This window comes from Magnolia sinica, chromosome 5 (genome assembly GCF_029962835.1).
Source record: "Magnolia sinica isolate HGM2019 chromosome 5, MsV1, whole genome shotgun sequence".
NCBI lineage: Eukaryota > Viridiplantae > Streptophyta > Magnoliopsida > Magnoliales > Magnoliaceae > Magnolia > Magnolia sinica.
The window spans coordinates 113,325,209-113,342,808 of NC_080577.1; the positions used below are offsets into that span (position 1 = coordinate 113,325,209).

A 17,600-nucleotide genomic window follows, 5' to 3' on the forward strand; every position below is an offset into this window, starting at 1 on the left:
TGACGACATCTAGGAAGGGCTTCCTAGTTAGAGAGCTGCATTTTGGTTCGTTGGAGTGGACCCTATAGTCATGTGAATCCCACCATGGGTTCTCATGATCGTGGCCCACTATTCTAATTAATCTAGTACTTTGGGTTTTGCTTATCATTGTTATTAGGAATATCATGGACGGATTAGATTGCTTTGATTAGTTGTTATTTTTTATTACTTCGTCACCAAGTAATAAGTTGTGCGCATGGCACAAGTTTTGAGGTATAGAGTTTTATTATAAATAGGCACCCCTTGTAGTCTTTTTCATTCAATGAAGATTAATAAAATTGCTGCGTTTTTTTGCTCCTCTAAATTTTTGCATTGTGGAGATTCAATTGGATACAAAACCTTCATTCCCTTCCTCGAATGACTGACTACCATGGTGGGAAGCCACACCTATCCCAATTCGCCCCCACCTTCTTCCATCCATATTTCTTTTCTTGTACAATCATCTATGCTTCAAATTTATCATCTATTGCAGCTATTTTTCTCTCTACAGTAGATTTCTAGAATTTGGCCCTGCAAGAGGGCTGAAACTTCGGCGAAGCACCACAAACAAACTGTGCATCGGATCGAGCTGAGATTTGGGAGTTTTGAAGTCCATCCCTAACCGATTAGGGCCAATGTGGCCTTTTTCTAAATAGCGGGCCCCACACACATGAGGCAAGGATCACACGCACGTGCGTCTGGGCCATTGTTGTTGTCCACACGTGCAATACTTCTCTGGTTTGTCTCTCTCCTCTTTTTCACTCATCTTTCACCCAAAATCCCTAAACATAATCCTAAATTATTCAAATTCCCATTTTTATGCCTTTTCTTCAATCTTAGGGTTCCCCGAATTGAAATTTCTGAATCCCTTAGATTGAGAGAATTATTTTTGTGCATGTGTGGATGAATTTACCCTCATTTGATTCTTGTTTGGTTTATAATTTTAATTCATCTGTTCCTAGCATGTGTAAGCTTGGACTAGCATAAGATTCTCCTTAATTGAGTGTTTGAACTTTTGTGTGGGATGTGAAATTTTGTATAATTGTTTCTAAACTAGTGTGATCTAAAGCTTGAAATCTTGCATATCATATTTGAATTTCATGTCCTGCATCACATGACCTCAGCTGATTTCTAAATATTCGTATGTACAGGGGTTTTTACCCCAATGAAAATAAAAGTGGAGAGTTTTCAGACCCAATATGATTTTGGAAGGGGCTTTTGGTAATTTTCCCGTTACAAGATGGAAAACGATTGTGTGACTTTTGGTGATTGGACAGAACGAGTAGATGTGGATGAAATCCACCCCACCCATCTGGTGTGCCACCGTATCTTTTGACAGGGACCCAAAAATGAGGTAGTTTTAACACTCAGGTGGGCGACCATAGGAAACAATTGAGATGGGAAGTTCCACCATTACAATCGTCCACATTTTACATGGCTCCACCATGGTGTGTACATGCCATATGATACACTCGTCTGACAAGCCACATCAGGATGAACAGAGTACATTCCCCAGAAAATATGGATATTCCAATATTCATGTGGGCCACACCACGTGAATTTAGAAACGATCCCTTACGGTGTAGGCCATTAAAGTGTTGGATTGGACTGATTTTTAGGACCCATGATAAAAATACTACGGTGCACCTGACTGATGGAGTGGATCTTTTGCATGCTTGTCCCATGCTCGGCTACCACGAGTCAAGCTCTACACGTGCCAAGAGCTAGCGCGATCCTTAGTACAATCTGTTGTGAAAGATTCTTCGGGAAATCTGTACAAGCAGTTGGGCGACCCAAGTAGAGATCCCAATGTTTACCAGATCTACTCAGGTACAACTAAACATCCTTACCATGCAAACGATAGATACCACAATGAAAATCATCCTGGAACAGAAATCAGGAAACCTCTCTCATCAGGTGGGCCACACCGTTAGAATCAATAGATAAACAATAAAAAATAAAAAAAAACAAATGAAATGAATAATCCCATACCTGGATGCACAACCCCATTAGAAAATCATATCCAGATATTGGATTTTTTAACCTGATTCAACCAAATAAAAAATAAAAAATCCCACCCCACCTTTTAATGAGAGAGACAGACAAATTTAAAGGTGAGTGGCTCAGTTCGAGTCGTCCCGAGTTGCATCGGTTCAACCAAATCCTATACGAGGCCGACTCATGACTCAGGCTTAGAAAAATCGTTGAATCGAGTCGACTCGCCCGAGTTTGGAATCGAGTCACCGAATTTTTTGAAGTAGAAGCAAAAGTCTGTGCAGTGAACAGGCTGTTGCGTCACTGATAGGCCATAACCAAAGGCAAGTCATTGATAGCTACCCAGCAACTGCTATCCTTCAACTTCACTCAAAGACCCAATAATGGAATCTCAAAACCAACGATGGCGACTAATCTTACTGATCTTTCTAACCTCTGCATTAACTCCCACACGTTTATCATTAATCATGAGGGAGGAACAATACTCGGGCTTTCATCCCTGACACGTGTGGCACCCATCGTTCACTGATCCAGACCACTGGTTTGTTTGGCCACGCCCCGGATGGACCATTCCCCCCATAAATCTCATCCATTAAAAAAAAAAAAAAAAAAAACTAGAGCATTTTGATCGTGGGTTACCAATTGGTGGTTAAGAAGATAAATATAGCAGATAAATATAGCAACGGTCCTCAAAAGGGCCCGCAGCTGATGGCTAGGATCTTCTATTCTGGGAGAGTTTCCTATCACAGTCCATTCAAGGTGAATGTGACAAACTGATGATTTGATGGCCCATCTTACCACAACAAAAAACTCGAGTATTCTGTGCAAAACCATGTTGGGTCGAGGATCATAAAATTCCTCAAAATGAAATCATCAAAATACCAACCAATAACCATCCATGCAATAAAATAAAACGAGTGGGTAATTTTTGTCAACAAATGCTAATGGGAAGGAGTATGTGATACTCTGCCAGAGTATAAAAACCCATATGCATGCATGCTATGCAAATCATATGCACCGACCTTAATCAAAACCATCCATGTTATGGGCCCATCATAGATTGGCTGGATGATCCTAAACACTGGTTTGTGGATGCTCATTGATAGATCTTGAATTGCTGGTTTTCAAATTTACCCTTCATTCGATGTCCATCGATCAAATGGATGTGCTCATTACTTCAGGGTGATTTTCAGGTTACAATACATCTATATTGAGGCCCACGATTTGGAAGGCTTGGATAGAGGCATATAGCTGCATCAACGCACATAGACCATCATGGTCTTCTAGTGTATCAATTAATTCCTAGAGTGGGGGCTACTGAAGAAGGAAAGACTTGAAAATCACAGAAAAAAAATCTGTCCCTTCACTCTCACTCAACAAAACCAAAGATCACAAATACCACCCACATCACAGTAGAGAGAGAGACCACCCACACCACAGCAGAGAGAGAGAGAGAGAGAGAGAGAGAGAGAGAGAGAGAGAGAATGCCTTCAAAGAAACTGCCTTTTGGCTTCTTCGTCATCCTTTCTGCTATGTCCTTCCATGCTTCCTCAGACTCACCACCACCACCTCCACAACAGCAACAGCAGCAGCAAGAAGAAAAGAGAGGAAACACGGGGAGGAGAAGGGCCTTGAAGAAACTCCCCCTCATCCTCTTCTTCGTCCTCTCTACAATCACTATCCTTCGACTCCTCTGGATCATGACCAGCACTTCGTCTTCCTCTCCTGCACCTCTTTTATGGGGCTCATCCCCCCTACAAGGGTGCCCCACTCAATCCCCTGGCTGTGTAAAGGCCCCTCCACAAGCATCAAACAACCTCACACACCACACTACTGCCCCTAAGGCTGCCAACCTCACCACCAAGGAAATCCGCCTCCTATCAGATCTCATCTCATCCAAAGCACCATGCAACCTTCTCGTCTTCGGACTCAATCCCCAATTCTCTCTGCTCGTTGCACTCAATGCCGGCGGCACCACCATCTTTCTTGAAGATGACGTCGAAAAGATCAGAGCAACCACTGCAAAAATTAATGCTACACAAATCTACAAGGTTGAGCACAACATGGAAGCTGGCAAAGCATATGAACTTCTCAGACGTGCCAGGGCAGACCCCACTTGCACACCTCAAGCAGGGCCGCTCCAAGCCTCAGGTTGCCCACTAGCACTGGCACTGCTGCCGAAGGTGGTTTATGAACGCAAATGGGATGTGGTGTTGATTGATGGACCAAGTGGACACAACATGGAAGCACCAGGCCGAATGGCAGCAATCTACAGTGCTGGTGTGATGGCAAGAACTGGAAATGCAGCTGATGTCTTGGTCCATGACATAGACCGGATGATTGAGAAGTGGTACTCGTGGGAGTTTTTGTGTGACGAAAACTTGGTTTCTTCCAAAGGGAAACTGTGGCATTTTAGGATTGTAGGTAACTCAAATTCTACTAGTTTCTGCTCTAATGAAGCCATTCATATCGACTAGTATCCCTTCGGTCTGGGTGAAATGGAGAAAAAAAAGTCTGCAGATGCGGGTATTTCGGTCGAGCAGAACCTGCAGCTTTGGGGAAGAAGGCGAAGTAATGAATTCGCATGCGACGACAACCTGGTGATATGTATCCCAGAAAAGTATGCGAAGGTCTTAAGCCTCCGTTCTTAGAAAGGATACTAGAATCGTATTGCTACTACAGACCAGCTGGTACCAATGAGAAACAAAGTAGTAAGTCCTGAAAATGCAATGAGAAAGTGACTGCGATGAGAACGAGATAATCATGTAAAGATGAAACACGAGCCTGTTTTGTTGCAATTGTGAGCATATAAAAGAAGAGGAGACGCGCTAAGGATATTTGCATGGGATTGACGCTTTCTTCTCAGTACATGTGCCAACATGACAAGTGCAGCATTTAGGCCATTCATCAGGTTGGTTCCATCGTGAAGTTTGCCTGAAGTTCAGGAAAGTTCACCCAATGCACCAATTAGGTGGGCAACATGTATGAGAAAAATGGATATTTAGGAAACAAAGTAACAGTTGGAAGCTCAACATCATGATTGGGGATGTCCACTTCTTGCTCGTTTTACAGACACTCCATTAAAGGAGACAGGTTGTCAATCATATGACACAGGTTCAACAACAGGATGGTAGAGACATGGACTCTCGTGCTCCCTTGATCTGGAAATTAGGCATGTACTATGCAACAGATTATTTTTATTTTTATTTTTTTAATCTTTTGAGTGTGTATTTGCCTATTGACTGCTCCATCAACTATATTCTTTCTACATATACCAGTTAACAGTTAATACTATCTCCATATTCCTTGAGAAGAAAAACCATGAGAGAGAGAAAGCATATACATTACCCAAAAACAGGGAGTTCCTTTCTTTTCATTGCATCAAAAATGTTACATATTATTTGCATTTCCTTCTATAAGACCGTTGACTACACCATCGCATTCCGCTGCATCCATTCGCTGCAAGGAAAAGGAGAAGCAATAAACACAAGGTAAACTTCAAAACAGAATTCACCATAACCAAAAGCTTCTGATAGCTGTGAAAACCAATGCACAAGTCTCAACAAGGTCCTTCCGACTCCCTCGTTTCAAAACATCATTTGCGATTGGAAACTGCTGTAAAGAGAAGCCTTCCAAAAGTTATGACATGGAAGCTCCATATAGAAGGCCTTTGAGCAGTGGAGCACTAGAGGGAGAGTCTCATCGGTACTCACTTATAGAGATCTCTCTCCCTCCCTCTCTGATATTTCATTTCATTGCACTTAGGGTTGGCAATTGGCTGGGCTGCCTGGCCTGGCCCTGGCAGCCCGGCCCCATAGGGTCACTGCTTGGGCCCCTAAACTTGGCACAAGAGCTGGCCCGGCCTTGAAATCTGCACGCAACTCTTCTAAAATATTTCTTATTCTCTACCATCAAGATGCACATTAGAATTATGGTATTGCACTGCTCATGATCTGCTTTTAAACAGAACTCAGAAGCTATCAACACAACAATAAGAGGGTTTGACATTCAATCATATGCATTTCAGCTATGCAATTTTTTCACAAGCATGGTACACGCCAAACGAATAAAACAAAAAATATATATTGCAACAAGCCTAAGCATACATGTCCGATTCTATAAGCATATCAGTATATTCCAAATTATCTACTCCATATTTTGTACGGGCATGTGGCCCACAGCTAACACAGCGATTAACAGAGGCCTTCATCAATAACGACATTAAAAAAAAAAAAAAAAAAAATTTATCTGATAAATAGCCCACATCTTTGCACAGATTGTGGGTTTTCAATTCTCACAAGCGGTCTCATGGTTTGCTAACCTAGACCATTGGTCTATTTGAGTCCCACAGTGGATAGAGCATGCACCGGACATCCCAGATTGGAATTTTTCTCATCTTTCAAAGAGAGAGGACCTTTTTATTTTGTATGTGGACCATTGTTGTCTTTCTTCACAACCACCTATACGTAAGTCAGAAATCAAAATTTTAAGATTTATCATATTTTTTAGACATACCATTCAAGTGTCACAAAAGAGACCGGTTGTCTTAGATTACTGAAACTAATGGCCCCATTTGTCAGAATTGAGAAATCATGTATACCCTGCAGAGATGTGGGCATATCATTCTTTGGTTAAAAGATACCAGAACCTTCAAAAAATACCGCATGCAAGGACAAGAAAGATTTGCAAGAATGGGGAGCGATATGCAAAGAGAAGTTGCACCTATATGATTTGAAGCAGATTTATAGATGTTTTGTTTCAAAACATGCAAAAAACTTTGAAATGGACTTCTAACACTTCTTTTTTCATTGGATCCATAGTAAAACATTTGAGATCATAGAACTTACCATTCTTTTGCTTATGTATGGCTCTATCTTGATTGATGAATCAGACATACTATCAGCCTTGAAAAAAATTTGTTTCTCCGTCTCAAACTCTTTTCTCGATTCCTTCCGAGTACCTGCTTGCCAAACTCTACCAAAGTTGGGGAGCCAATCATCACCACAACTATTAGGTACAATCTCTCCTCTCTTCTCCATCTCAAGCTCAATTTTCCTTTTTTCTGCCCATGCTGCTCCCACCCGGTTAGGGTTCAACTTTCCTGACTTCCCAGACTGGTTAGCGGGAGAAACAGAGCTATTCACATGCAGGCCTTTGCCTGTCCCAAGGCATATATCAGTTTCCTCATTTGTTTCCAACCAAGGAGGAGGAGCTCCACTGTGCACATTTGCTTTAGGTTCTTCCGTACCAAAGCGAGGGATCTGAGTTGAATTCTGCAACACTACACAAGTTGAAAAAAAAAAAACACAAAAAAATATGAGACCTACCTTGATTTCAGGTCAGTGGTAGGCTTTCCAACAGTGTGTGTGTGTGTGTGTGTGTGTGTGTGTGTGTGAGAGAGAGAGAGAGAGAGAGAGCCAAACCACATACCTTGGGTATAGCCCCGTCCACTATCATTTCTTGGAACCTGATGTTCATAGAAATAATGTAGCCATCATTACTCTTTAAAAAAAAAAAAAGTTCATTTGACTATTAAAACTGATGTACATAGAAGTTGGAAGACACCAAGGGCATGATTGAGAAAATGTATCAACGATAAGTGTCGTGCTTCAACATTTATCTTAGGTGGCCTACAGATGAAACACTAAAAGCAAGCATCCATGCTAAGTATTCATGTTAACAATAAATTGATATCATTTGATTTAGCGTCAAACATGGGAAAAGGATACCACACAAAGTTCGATGTACAGAATTAGCAAAATACAAGGATCACACTCTTCGAGATAGAAGAGAACCGATAGTAATCAACTTCTAAAAAAAAGCGTCCAAGTTGACTAGGAACAAGGACGAGTTGACCTAGTTTGGCCAACCAATGAGTTCTTGAGAGTGCTCAACTTCCGATGAAATCGCAGAGATATGCAAAGTCAGCCATAGGCACAGTCGTTTATTTGAAATTGATGGATTGATTATTGACATGGTGACCATTTTGTGTGTGCGCGCGCGCGTGCGTGCATGTGTGTGAGAGAGAGGGAGAGAGAGGTTACCACAATTCTGAGCAAGCACTGTATATAGACTTAAACAGAAGCAAATGATTCAATTAATAATCTCAATATTCCATGAGGAAACAAGCTTCACCAGGGAAAAGAGCATTTAACCAAGCGTACCCCTCCATTACTGGGAGAAGATGCAATTGAGCCTATTCGACTGTCGCCAATGAGGGTAGAATGGCTTCCCATGTACACTGCACCCATTCACAATGTAACTGATAAATACATCTATTGCTTCATGCAAAATGCTATCTTATGACGGCAACTTCCAAAAACAGTGAAAATCTAACCTTATTCAATGAAGAAAAAAAATCAGGTTACCCTCACCTGTTAAATTTTTGGAAGTTTTTTCTGTAATCTGCATTCCCAGGGGATCCATGCTTCTGGGTGGGCCCACCGGAAAAGGAGTAGCATCATATGGGACAGGGCCAACATTTGTAACCTGATTAGCTTCTGGATGAGATACCTGAAGCCTCTCATTCGTTTGACATTGTAAAGGCAGAACAACATTTGAAACACTTGATCTAAAAAAATAATTTGAATTTTTTTCAAATGTATCTTTATTGACAGAGCTATGTCCATGGTGGATATCTTTTGACGGTCCAAACGAAACTCCAACACATCCTTCACTCGAAGATTGAGCTGCGCTCAATGAGCTGCAGCAGTTCTCCCACTGCAATTACAAATTAATGATCATCAACTAAATTCTAATATTTTAAAAGCTTAAAAAGTGGAGGTAGTAGTAGAATAGATATTGCTTAGATTTCTACTCTACCATGTCCAAAAATATAGGACACTTTGTTCTTGGCACATGACTCCGGATGTAAATATTACAATGATGATTTACAGATAGAAAAACATCAAAATACTTGATACAGCAAATTATCAGAGTCCAAGGACTACTTATCTTGTATTTACCCACATTTCATAATTGTCAGGATTACTTAGGCAGTATTCATCACTTAGAGAAGATTATGTAAAAAAGAATTAAGTATCAGCCTCAGCACCAAAACAACCTTATACTGAAGTGGTCAAGTTACAAACAGTTTGCAGGCTGCCACTGGCTGCAGAGATGGAGTTTACTGATTTTTTCAGTTGGGAAGCCACACAATTCATGGCTGATGTTCACCCCAGCATTTCCCATGCAGGCCCATCTGTTTGGCCAATTGCAGCCCTGCAGACAACTGTAAGAAATTTTTGTGCATCTAACTAATATGGAGTGGAAATAACATGCACGAGAGAACAATCTATGAAGATTTGAATGACAACTAAATAAGTACCCATTTACCAGAACAATTCCTGTGCCACATGCCTTAATCATGGCAGTTAGATGGATTCTCATTACTTGTTAGGAGTGGACCTAACCAGTAACGATAAGTTCATTCATCGTGAAACTAAGCCATTTCGTATGGGTACTTGGCTCTATTTTCCTTTTTAACCATCCATTTGAGGCCTAATTATTGAATGGCTACCATTTTCCAAAAGGGGGACTTTTGTTCAGCATCACCCATTGACGGTAGGCCCAGCTGTATGAAATGCTGACTGAACCCATATAATAGTCAGAATTTGGCAGCAGACCAAACCCAAAATTCAGGTAAGGTCCAAGTCAAAAAGAGACCCATTTATTTAATAACCAGACCCACTTATCCCATGGGTTCGGTCTGGGTTGGTATAAAAATTACATGTGGGTTTTCACACAATCCACTTATCTGAAGTAAAAACAATCCATTTATGTAATGGATCGGATATGGGTATAGGAGGAACCAGACACATTTATCCCATGGGTCTAGTCAGTATAAAAATTAAAAGTGGGTTTTCACCCAAATTATGCTCCAAATATGTTAGTTGTATCAAGGTTCAAATCAAATGAGATTCGTGAGCATCAATATAAATTGCAATTAATACTCTTCCACTTTGACCTAGGGAGTATTAGTTAATTAACCAAACATTTACAATTCCATATGCGTATATTAATTAACCACTTCTCCTGGGATTGGGTTGGGTTCAGGCCTGGGTCAGGTCCCATTTTAGGATGGCCTAAATTGGACCATTTAAAAACAAGGTCCAGGTCAGGTCAGATGGGGTTGATTTTGATAGGTCCTGTACCCGAACCATTTAGTAATTTGGGTTAAACTTTTGGAACTAGACCTGCTCCATAGGTCCAAATTTTGGACCCATACCCACTTATTGTCGGTTCGGGTGCACAAGGTCGTATCATGTGATCCAAGACCCAACATAAGAAGATGACCATAACACCATTTAAAAAACAAGGTCCAGGTCAGGTCAGGTGGGGTTGATTTGATGGGTCCCATACCCAAACCATTTAGTAATTAGGGTCAAACTTTTGGACCTGGACCTACTCCATAGGTCCAAATTTTGGACCCATACCCACTTATTGTCGGGTCAGGTCCAGAGGGTTGTATCATGTGATTCAAGACCCAACATAAAAGGCATATGTACTGATGAAGATGGCAATAGCATGTGCTTGCCATCAATTCATAGTACACTTGACATATGCGCAAGTCAATCCAGATCGCCAGAAATGTCGACCTCATAGTGAACGTAGCATGGCGCTGGAAAATAGAAGGTCATGTCGACTGGGTGATACCCACCATCCAATATTTCATTTCATGGGTAGAAAGCAATGAATCAACAGTTCAAATTCAACATGGAAAATCAGATGGCCAAGATTGTATGATCAGTGTATTTGGGTTGGATTGTCTATGATTCAGGTACATGGATGCCCCCAAGCCCCATATACTTTGGGATGAATCGGTACAGTTTCATCAATGTCAGCAAATGAACACTTTAGCATACTGATCCTCAAAGTTTCGAAGCCAGTGTAGCAGAGGAAGATTTAGCGGTCATTTGGATGTTTATAAGTTTTTAAGTGACTTTTTTTTTTTGAACAATGATGAAAGTTTATTGAGAGAAAGGCTGAAGCCAGAAAATACAGCTACAAACAACTATACAAAGACCCAAAGGCCTTTACAAGCCAGCCCAGCTTTCCAGGAACCGATCTACAATCTTCAAGGCCACTGCCCATTCTATTACATGCCCTTTCGCTTGCTGGAAGACTTCCTCTACTCGCCCCGCACGATTCCTGAAACAACTATTATTCTTTTCCCTCCATAGGCACCATAGACCGGCCAACATTGCAAGACGCCAAACCTTTCTACCCACGTTCGTATGCATGCCTTCATGCCATAGAAGGAAAAAGTGGCCGATGGAGGGTGGCGAGACCCACAATACACCAAAGAGGCTTATGAACCTATGCCATAGATTACTCGCAAACGCATGAATAGGTGATCCACCGTCCCCTCATCTTGCAAACACATCACACGAACATTAGAAAGAATCATCTTCCTTTTCTTGAGGTTATCAACTGTAAGCACTTGGCCACACCCTACTAGCCATGTGAAAGGAGCCACCTTTGAGGGCACACCATAGCGCCAAACAAAAGTCATTGGACTTCTCCCACCATTGGAATCACATCCCTCCGACATTTTATAGAAAGATCTAACCGAAAATTTGCCAGACCTCTCTTTCAACCACACCAACAAATCCGATTTGGATGTCATCGGCCTCACGTGGGCAAGAAACAAGATATTCCGTTTCGATATTGGTGACTGTAGCGGTCACCACCCTTACCAATACGAGTATCGGTTGTAACAGCCGATATGGGAGCATAGCGACCGTTACGACCCTCGTAACAGTTGGAAAAAAAAAAAATTTGCTCGGAAGATTCTGAAAATCTAGAATAATGTAAATATCCAAATATGAATTCATTTTTTTGTTTTGAACCTGTTTATGGTAGAGTAACGGTCCACTCTTTGGTGAGAGTGTTGTATTTGGTTGTCGGGGGAACTTATGAATATGGTTATATGTCTTTAATATTTACACATCACAATCAAACATTAGAACTAGAAAACGGGAAAAAAAAAAAAAAAGAAGCATAAATACCACATTTTTAAAATTTTTTAAAAAGATGGCCCTCGGAGCTTCTATTTGCCCGAATTGCTTCAATCTATGGTTTTAATCCAAAAAAAAAAAAAAAAAACTATAGTAAAAGTGGTCAAAATTTGCTGTAGAATAATCTAAAAACTAACAAGTGGTGTGGTCAAGATACGCTCCGGGCCTCATTCCCCTCTTTGGCTAGACTTCGCACTCAATATCACATCTCAGTGGCAGATTCTACTCTTGGCATGGGCCAGAATAATATTTGTTGCCCTCCCCTTCGTAGAGATGTGAAAGGTCATGAGCTTGATGACTTATGTAGGCTTATCTACCCTGCAAGGAATCCAGGTCCTTTCTAATGTCAAGGACTCTATTCATTGGTCAAGGGAGAAGTCGAGGACATTCTCGGTCAAAACCTTCAATTTGCTGCTTTATGAGGAAGGAGTTCCCCCACTTTTGGAGCCCTGTGCCATTGGGTCACTATGGTCTTATGGTGCCCCTACAAAGGTTGCAGTGTTTGTGTGGCTAGTTGGGAGGAATCATCTTATAAAAAGGGGTTTAATACTCCCAAATGTTTGTCTCCTATGTTTAGCCGAAGCAGAATCGGTTGATCATCTGCTCCTTCATTGCTCTTTTGCCTCGGTAGTGTGGCATGGAATCCTTTAGCATGCTAATGTTTCATGGGTGGCGCCGCGCATAATTGAAGCTCATCTAAGATCGTGGGATGTAGGGGGAATGGGTAAACTGGGGAAGAAGAGATGGAGATTAGCTCTTCTTGCGGGCTTGCGGTTTGTGTGGTTGGAAAGGAATTGTTGGTGTTTTGAGAATAAAAGTAGTAATGTCAGGGGTGTGCTTTGTAAAGTGTTACACAATGTGAGAGAGTGGTGTCCTTGATCGATCGTTTGAGTTGGGTAGCTTTGTTTAGCATTTGCTTCGGTTCTTTTTGGTTTTTGTTTTGTTTTCCATTTTTTATCTGTTGTCTTTTTTGTGCCTGGCTTAATAAAGTTATCACCTTTCAAAAAAAAAAAAAAAAGTGACTTACAACTAATCCAACCTACAGGCATCCAAATGACCCCTTATGTCATCCTCAACAGAAGGACCTACACATGATCCACAAGTTTTCAGTTTGCACAAGTGGGGACTGTGGTTCAATGAGCCAGATCGTTGATCTGAATGACCCTAGAACGAACACACCATGCCCCAAAAGATCCCCAGATTAGAAGATCCTACCCATCCAGTTTTTTGGTATTTTTCAGTTGAATTTGGAATGCCAATGCTTTTCTCTTTCTTACCCACCCACTTGCAAGCCATGGTCCATCCACTGCAGAGCACCATCGTATCAACAGTCTCGATCACCAAACAATGGACCCTATCCATACAAACTAAGGGCCTGAAGATGCTATCCATATCCTTGGAGGAAGTATAATTTAAATCCTCAAGGAGAAATTAATAAACCCATTCCCCATGCCAAAGAATCACACTTATGCGCGGATTATAGAATTCGAATCTCAAATTCGCCCATGGCCAAATTATATTAAGAATCCTCATCGGGGGGGGGGGGGGGGTTGTGGTGGTGAGGGTGGGAAAGCCCTAAGAAATCAAACAGAACACCTAATACCTTGATCAGATCAGCCTCTGAGACACGAAACGAGTCGACTCGGTCCATCCCTCCGCCGTACTTCCTGAAGAAATCCCTAACGCTCTTCAAATGCTCCGCGCTCGCCAGATGTTTGATTGCATTCCCGCTGAAGAAATTAAAACCATTGGAACAATAACAACGGAAAATATTGTGCGCACGCACCAAGAGAATCGGTGCGCACTACTCTCACCGTCCATAAAAAGGTGGGGTAAAATCTCAACACGCATTTCGAAAAACCGGCTTTCAAAATTTCCCATTCTGCAATGGTGGGAGATGTATGCGCACCAACTCTCTCTCTCTCTCTCTCTCTCTCTCTCTCTCTCTCTCTCTTCTCAGTGTGCACAGTGCACATTGAGAGGGAGGGAGGAAAGTGAAATTACGGAAAAAGACAGGAGGAAGGGAGAGAATTACCAGACGAAGGGGCTGTGGAGTTCTTGGATGAGAGAGTCGCAGAAGACGCACCAGATGCGGTTGAGGGAGGAGTGCTCGGGTCGGAGAGGGGAAGGGTACTTTAGGAAAAAGAGAACGTCAGAGAGCTTGGAGTTGAAGCGGGAGAGGAAGGTGGAGAGGGATCTGGTGTGGGATGGGAAGTAGATGTGGCCCCGCCCTTGCGAATGGTTCAGATTGCACACCTTGCAAAACTCGAACGGTTGAGATGCCTTCTTCTTCTGCCGCTGTTGCTGCTTCATCTCCCCTTCCTCCCTCCCTCTCTCTACGGACAACTCGCGTCTGGGTTTGGCCAGGGTATTAATTACCCCATCACGACGAGCGCGGCTTGGCTGGGAACCCGAACCAGCGATGTGGGTGAGACTCTGATCGTACGGAGCCACCTAAATGCATTCATTGCATATCCACGCCGTTCGTATGTTTTTTAATATTATTATAAGGCACGATACTAAAAATAAAGCATAAAAATTTCAGGTGGACCACACCATACGAAACAGTGGTTATTGATCGTTAAAATCCTTTTGTGGGGCACAAAAGTTTTAGATAAAGCTGATATATTTTTTTCTTCTTCTTTCATCAGGTTCTGGATGACCTTATCAACAAGTTAGATGATAAACATTAAGGTGGACGCCAGGAAGTTTTGAATGGTAAGTATTCAATGATCACAGTTTCCTATGGTGTGGTCCACCTGAAATGTTTATGTAATTAATTTTTCGCATCGTGGCCCAGAATAAGATGGAAAACAGGTGAACGGTGTGGATATACAATTAATACATATGAGTGCGCCCTACGGTCAGGGTTTCATGGAAACGGATTGTCTACGGTGCTCTGTGGGCCCCATGATGATGTATGTGTTTCATCCATGCCGTCCATATATTTTTATAGATCATTTTATGGTACGAGGCCAAAATTGAGCTATATCCCAATCTCAAGTGGACCACATTATAGGAAACAGTGTTGAATGAACATCAACCATTAACAGCTTTTTGGGGGCCGTAAAAGTTTTTGATCAATCTGATCTTCGTTTTTTCCCTTAATCTGGGTCTATATGACCTAATCAACAGATTGGATGTCAAATAAACAGTACAGTGGGCCTTAGAAGGATTTGAATGGTGGATATCCAATCACTATTGTTTTCCTGTGGCGTGGTCCACCTGAGACTTATATCCCTCTCATTTTTAGGATCAAACACTAAAATGATCCGTAAAAATGGATTTACGGAATGGATGAAACACATACCTCATTGTGAGGTCCACATACAACCGACCACCAGCCACCGGGCTGGTGGCAGGGGGAGTAGCTAATCCGTTTATGGGTTTCATCCAACTCATTAGGTAGGACGCGGATTGCGTCCTACCCCCGCCCGGGCAGGGCTCTGTGGGGCCCACCGTGATGTAAGTGTTTTATCCACGCTGTTTAATGATTTTTTCAGAAAATTTTAATATGTGAACCAAAAAATGAGGCAGGTCCAAGGCTTGAGTGGATAAAAATTTCGTCTACGCCGCTTCCTACGTTATGATTCACTCGAGAGCTTGGACAGTGCCCTAAAACCGCGGGTGAGAGACACTTGCGGAGGGCCAACTTGGATATATCAACGCTGTCCATCTGTTTTGAAAGCTTATTTGAGGATGTGAAGCTAATACAAATTTCATGTGAACCACACCATATAAAACCGTGGTCATTGAACATTAACCATTAAAAACTTTCTAGTTTACACCTTAAATGTTTATTGAACATCCAACCATTTGATAAGGTTACACATACCTAGATGAAAGTAAGAAACATATATTAGCTTGATCAAAAACTTTTGTGGCTTACAAAATGTTTTTTGTGGTTAATAACCACTGTTACTTGTGACATAGTCTAACTAAAATATTTTATCTGCTTCATTTTTAGGACCATAGCATAAAATAATCTTTCAAAACAGATGAATTGTGCAGATATATCATGTGTACATTGAGGTGGGCCCCCACTGTCAAGATCTTACGCACATCATTACATGGCTGGTTCCACCCAGTTCATTTATGTTTTGAGAACATTTTAGGACATCCAACCAAAATTGAGATGGATCCCAAAGTCAAGTGGGCCACAGGAGAGGAAAAATTAGATAAAAAATGTTTGCCGACCTTTATGTTTATATGTCATCCAAACAACACAAAAAACTTAGCCTGATACAAGACTTTTATTGTCATAAGTATGTTTCAATCGTAGTCATTGAGTTATTGAATCCCCACCGTTTTCTCTCTCACGGCCGACTTGAGTTAGCCTCATTTTTTGTCAAATATCCTAGAATGAGCTTGCAAAACAGATGGACCGAGTGGATTTCTCACAAACATCACAGTAGGCCCCACCCAGCATCCAGCGCAGTAACTTGCAAAAGGCCTTCCCAGCAAATCCGCGTCCGTTATTTGATACTCCGGCAGAATGTGACGGCTGATACGCTCATCATCATCTAGTTTCATCTCATCTAAATAGGGTCGATCATATGAACCCCTGATGTATCGGTTTTATCCACAACGTCCCTCAATTTATAATCTTACGGACTAAGCCTAAAAATGCCGCAGATTCAAAGCTTAAGTGGACCACAAAGGATTGAATACCTACCATTGAAAACTTCAAGGGACAATAGAAGTTGTGGACCAAGCTGATATTTGTATTGTTTCTTCATTAAGGTCTATATAGGCTTATAAATAGGTTGGATGGCAATTAACCATCATGGTTGGCTAGAGGAATGTTTCCACGGTGGATGTCATCATCACCGCTGCTTCTTGTAGTGTGGTCCACATGAGCCTTAGATCTACCTCATTTTTGGAGTTAGACCCTAAAATGATATTACAAAATAGATTAACCATGAGGATAAAACACACACATCGTGGTGGCCTCTCAAGCCTCCTACCCGTGGGAGGAAGTGCCTAATCCTCTCCAAAGACCTCCATCCACTAAATGCAGACAGTTGCATTCTCTTGATTGGGCAGGTTACTTGTCGAATTATTATCTTCCAATATGGGACAATCTCTTTCATCATCCTCCACACATGATGGGTCCATCAGTTCAACAGTCCAGATCAGCAAACATGGATCACACATTTGGAATGCTGCCCGAGAAAGAATTCCACCCAAGGCAGGCCTTTCGTTCAATGATCCACACCATTCATTTGATGAGCCCCTCAGTGGATGCACAATGGAGCAAAAGTCTTTCCAGCAAACAATCCCAACCATTGATGAGTGGACCCTTTTAACCCACCCCCCTTATTTTTTGGCAAGTTCCTTCAACAATCCATTTGCAAGCCATTTATCAAGAGGCTCGGATCATCTACTCGGTGAAGCCAACCAGAGCAGATGTATTCTCCAACATGAACAACAGCAATTGCTACGCATGCAACATCCAATCCATCCCGTCAGCAGCCAGGCCCCACACATGTGAACTCGCCTGAGATCATGATGGTCCACTTATTGCTCTGCATAGTGATGCAGGACAATTAACCACTTGCTTTAAAA

At 41.8% G+C, this 17,600-nt stretch overlaps 2 protein-coding genes across 4 annotated transcripts; one reads left to right on the top strand and one right to left on the bottom strand.

Moving 5' to 3' along the window:
* The first annotated feature begins 3,241 nt into the window (after positions 1–3,241).
* LOC131246781 (glucuronoxylan 4-O-methyltransferase 1) lies at positions 3,242–5,287 on the top strand. Its single transcript, XM_058247186.1, has one exon. The coding sequence runs from the start codon at positions 3,498–3,500 to the stop codon at positions 4,488–4,490; it is 993 nt and encodes a 330-aa protein (XP_058103169.1). The 5' UTR covers positions 3,242–3,497; the 3' UTR covers positions 4,491–5,287.
* A 66-nt stretch (positions 5,288–5,353) lies between these two features.
* LOC131246780 (TITAN-like protein) lies at positions 5,354–14,602 on the bottom strand. 3 transcript variants are annotated; one of them, XM_058247184.1, is made up of 7 exons: positions 14,068–14,587; positions 13,636–13,762; positions 8,388–8,733; positions 8,178–8,254; positions 7,444–7,480; positions 6,861–7,294; positions 5,354–5,472 (listed from the first exon to the last, which is right to left on the bottom strand). In XM_058247184.1, the coding sequence occupies exons 1-7, from the start codon at positions 14,343–14,345 to the stop codon at positions 5,404–5,406; spliced, it is 1,368 nt and encodes a 455-aa protein (XP_058103167.1). In that variant the 5' UTR covers positions 14,346–14,587; the 3' UTR covers positions 5,354–5,403. The 3 variants fall into 3 exon arrangements, with proteins under 3 accessions (XP_058103167.1, XP_058103166.1, XP_058103168.1); XM_058247183.1 differs by lacking the exon at positions 5,354–5,472 and adding an exon at positions 5,508–5,918 and having other exon boundaries at positions 14,068–14,602; XM_058247185.1 differs by lacking the exon at positions 5,354–5,472 and adding an exon at positions 5,790–5,990 and having other exon boundaries at positions 14,068–14,591.
* Between the last annotated feature and the right edge of the window lie 2,998 nt (positions 14,603–17,600).

What these genes read in the sequence shown, in the direction of transcription:
- LOC131246781 (XM_058247186.1), top strand. Translation starts at nt 3,498, where the DNA reads ATGCCTTCAAAGAAACTGCCTTTTGGCTTCTTCGTCATCCTTTCTGCT.
- LOC131246780 (XM_058247183.1), bottom strand. Translation starts at nt 14,345, where the DNA reads ATGAAGCAGCAACAGCGGCAGAAGAAGAAGGCATCTCAACCGTTCGAG. An exon ending in CTCCACAGCCCCTTCGTCTG is followed by an intron (nt 13,763 to 14,067) that starts GTAATTCTCTCC and finishes TAATTTCTTCAG; the next exon opens with CGGGAATGCAATCAAACATC. An exon ending in CAGAGGCTGATCTGATCAAG is followed by an intron (nt 8,734 to 13,635) that starts GTATTAGGTGTT and finishes TTGTAATTGCAG; the next exon opens with TGGGAGAACTGCTGCAGCTC.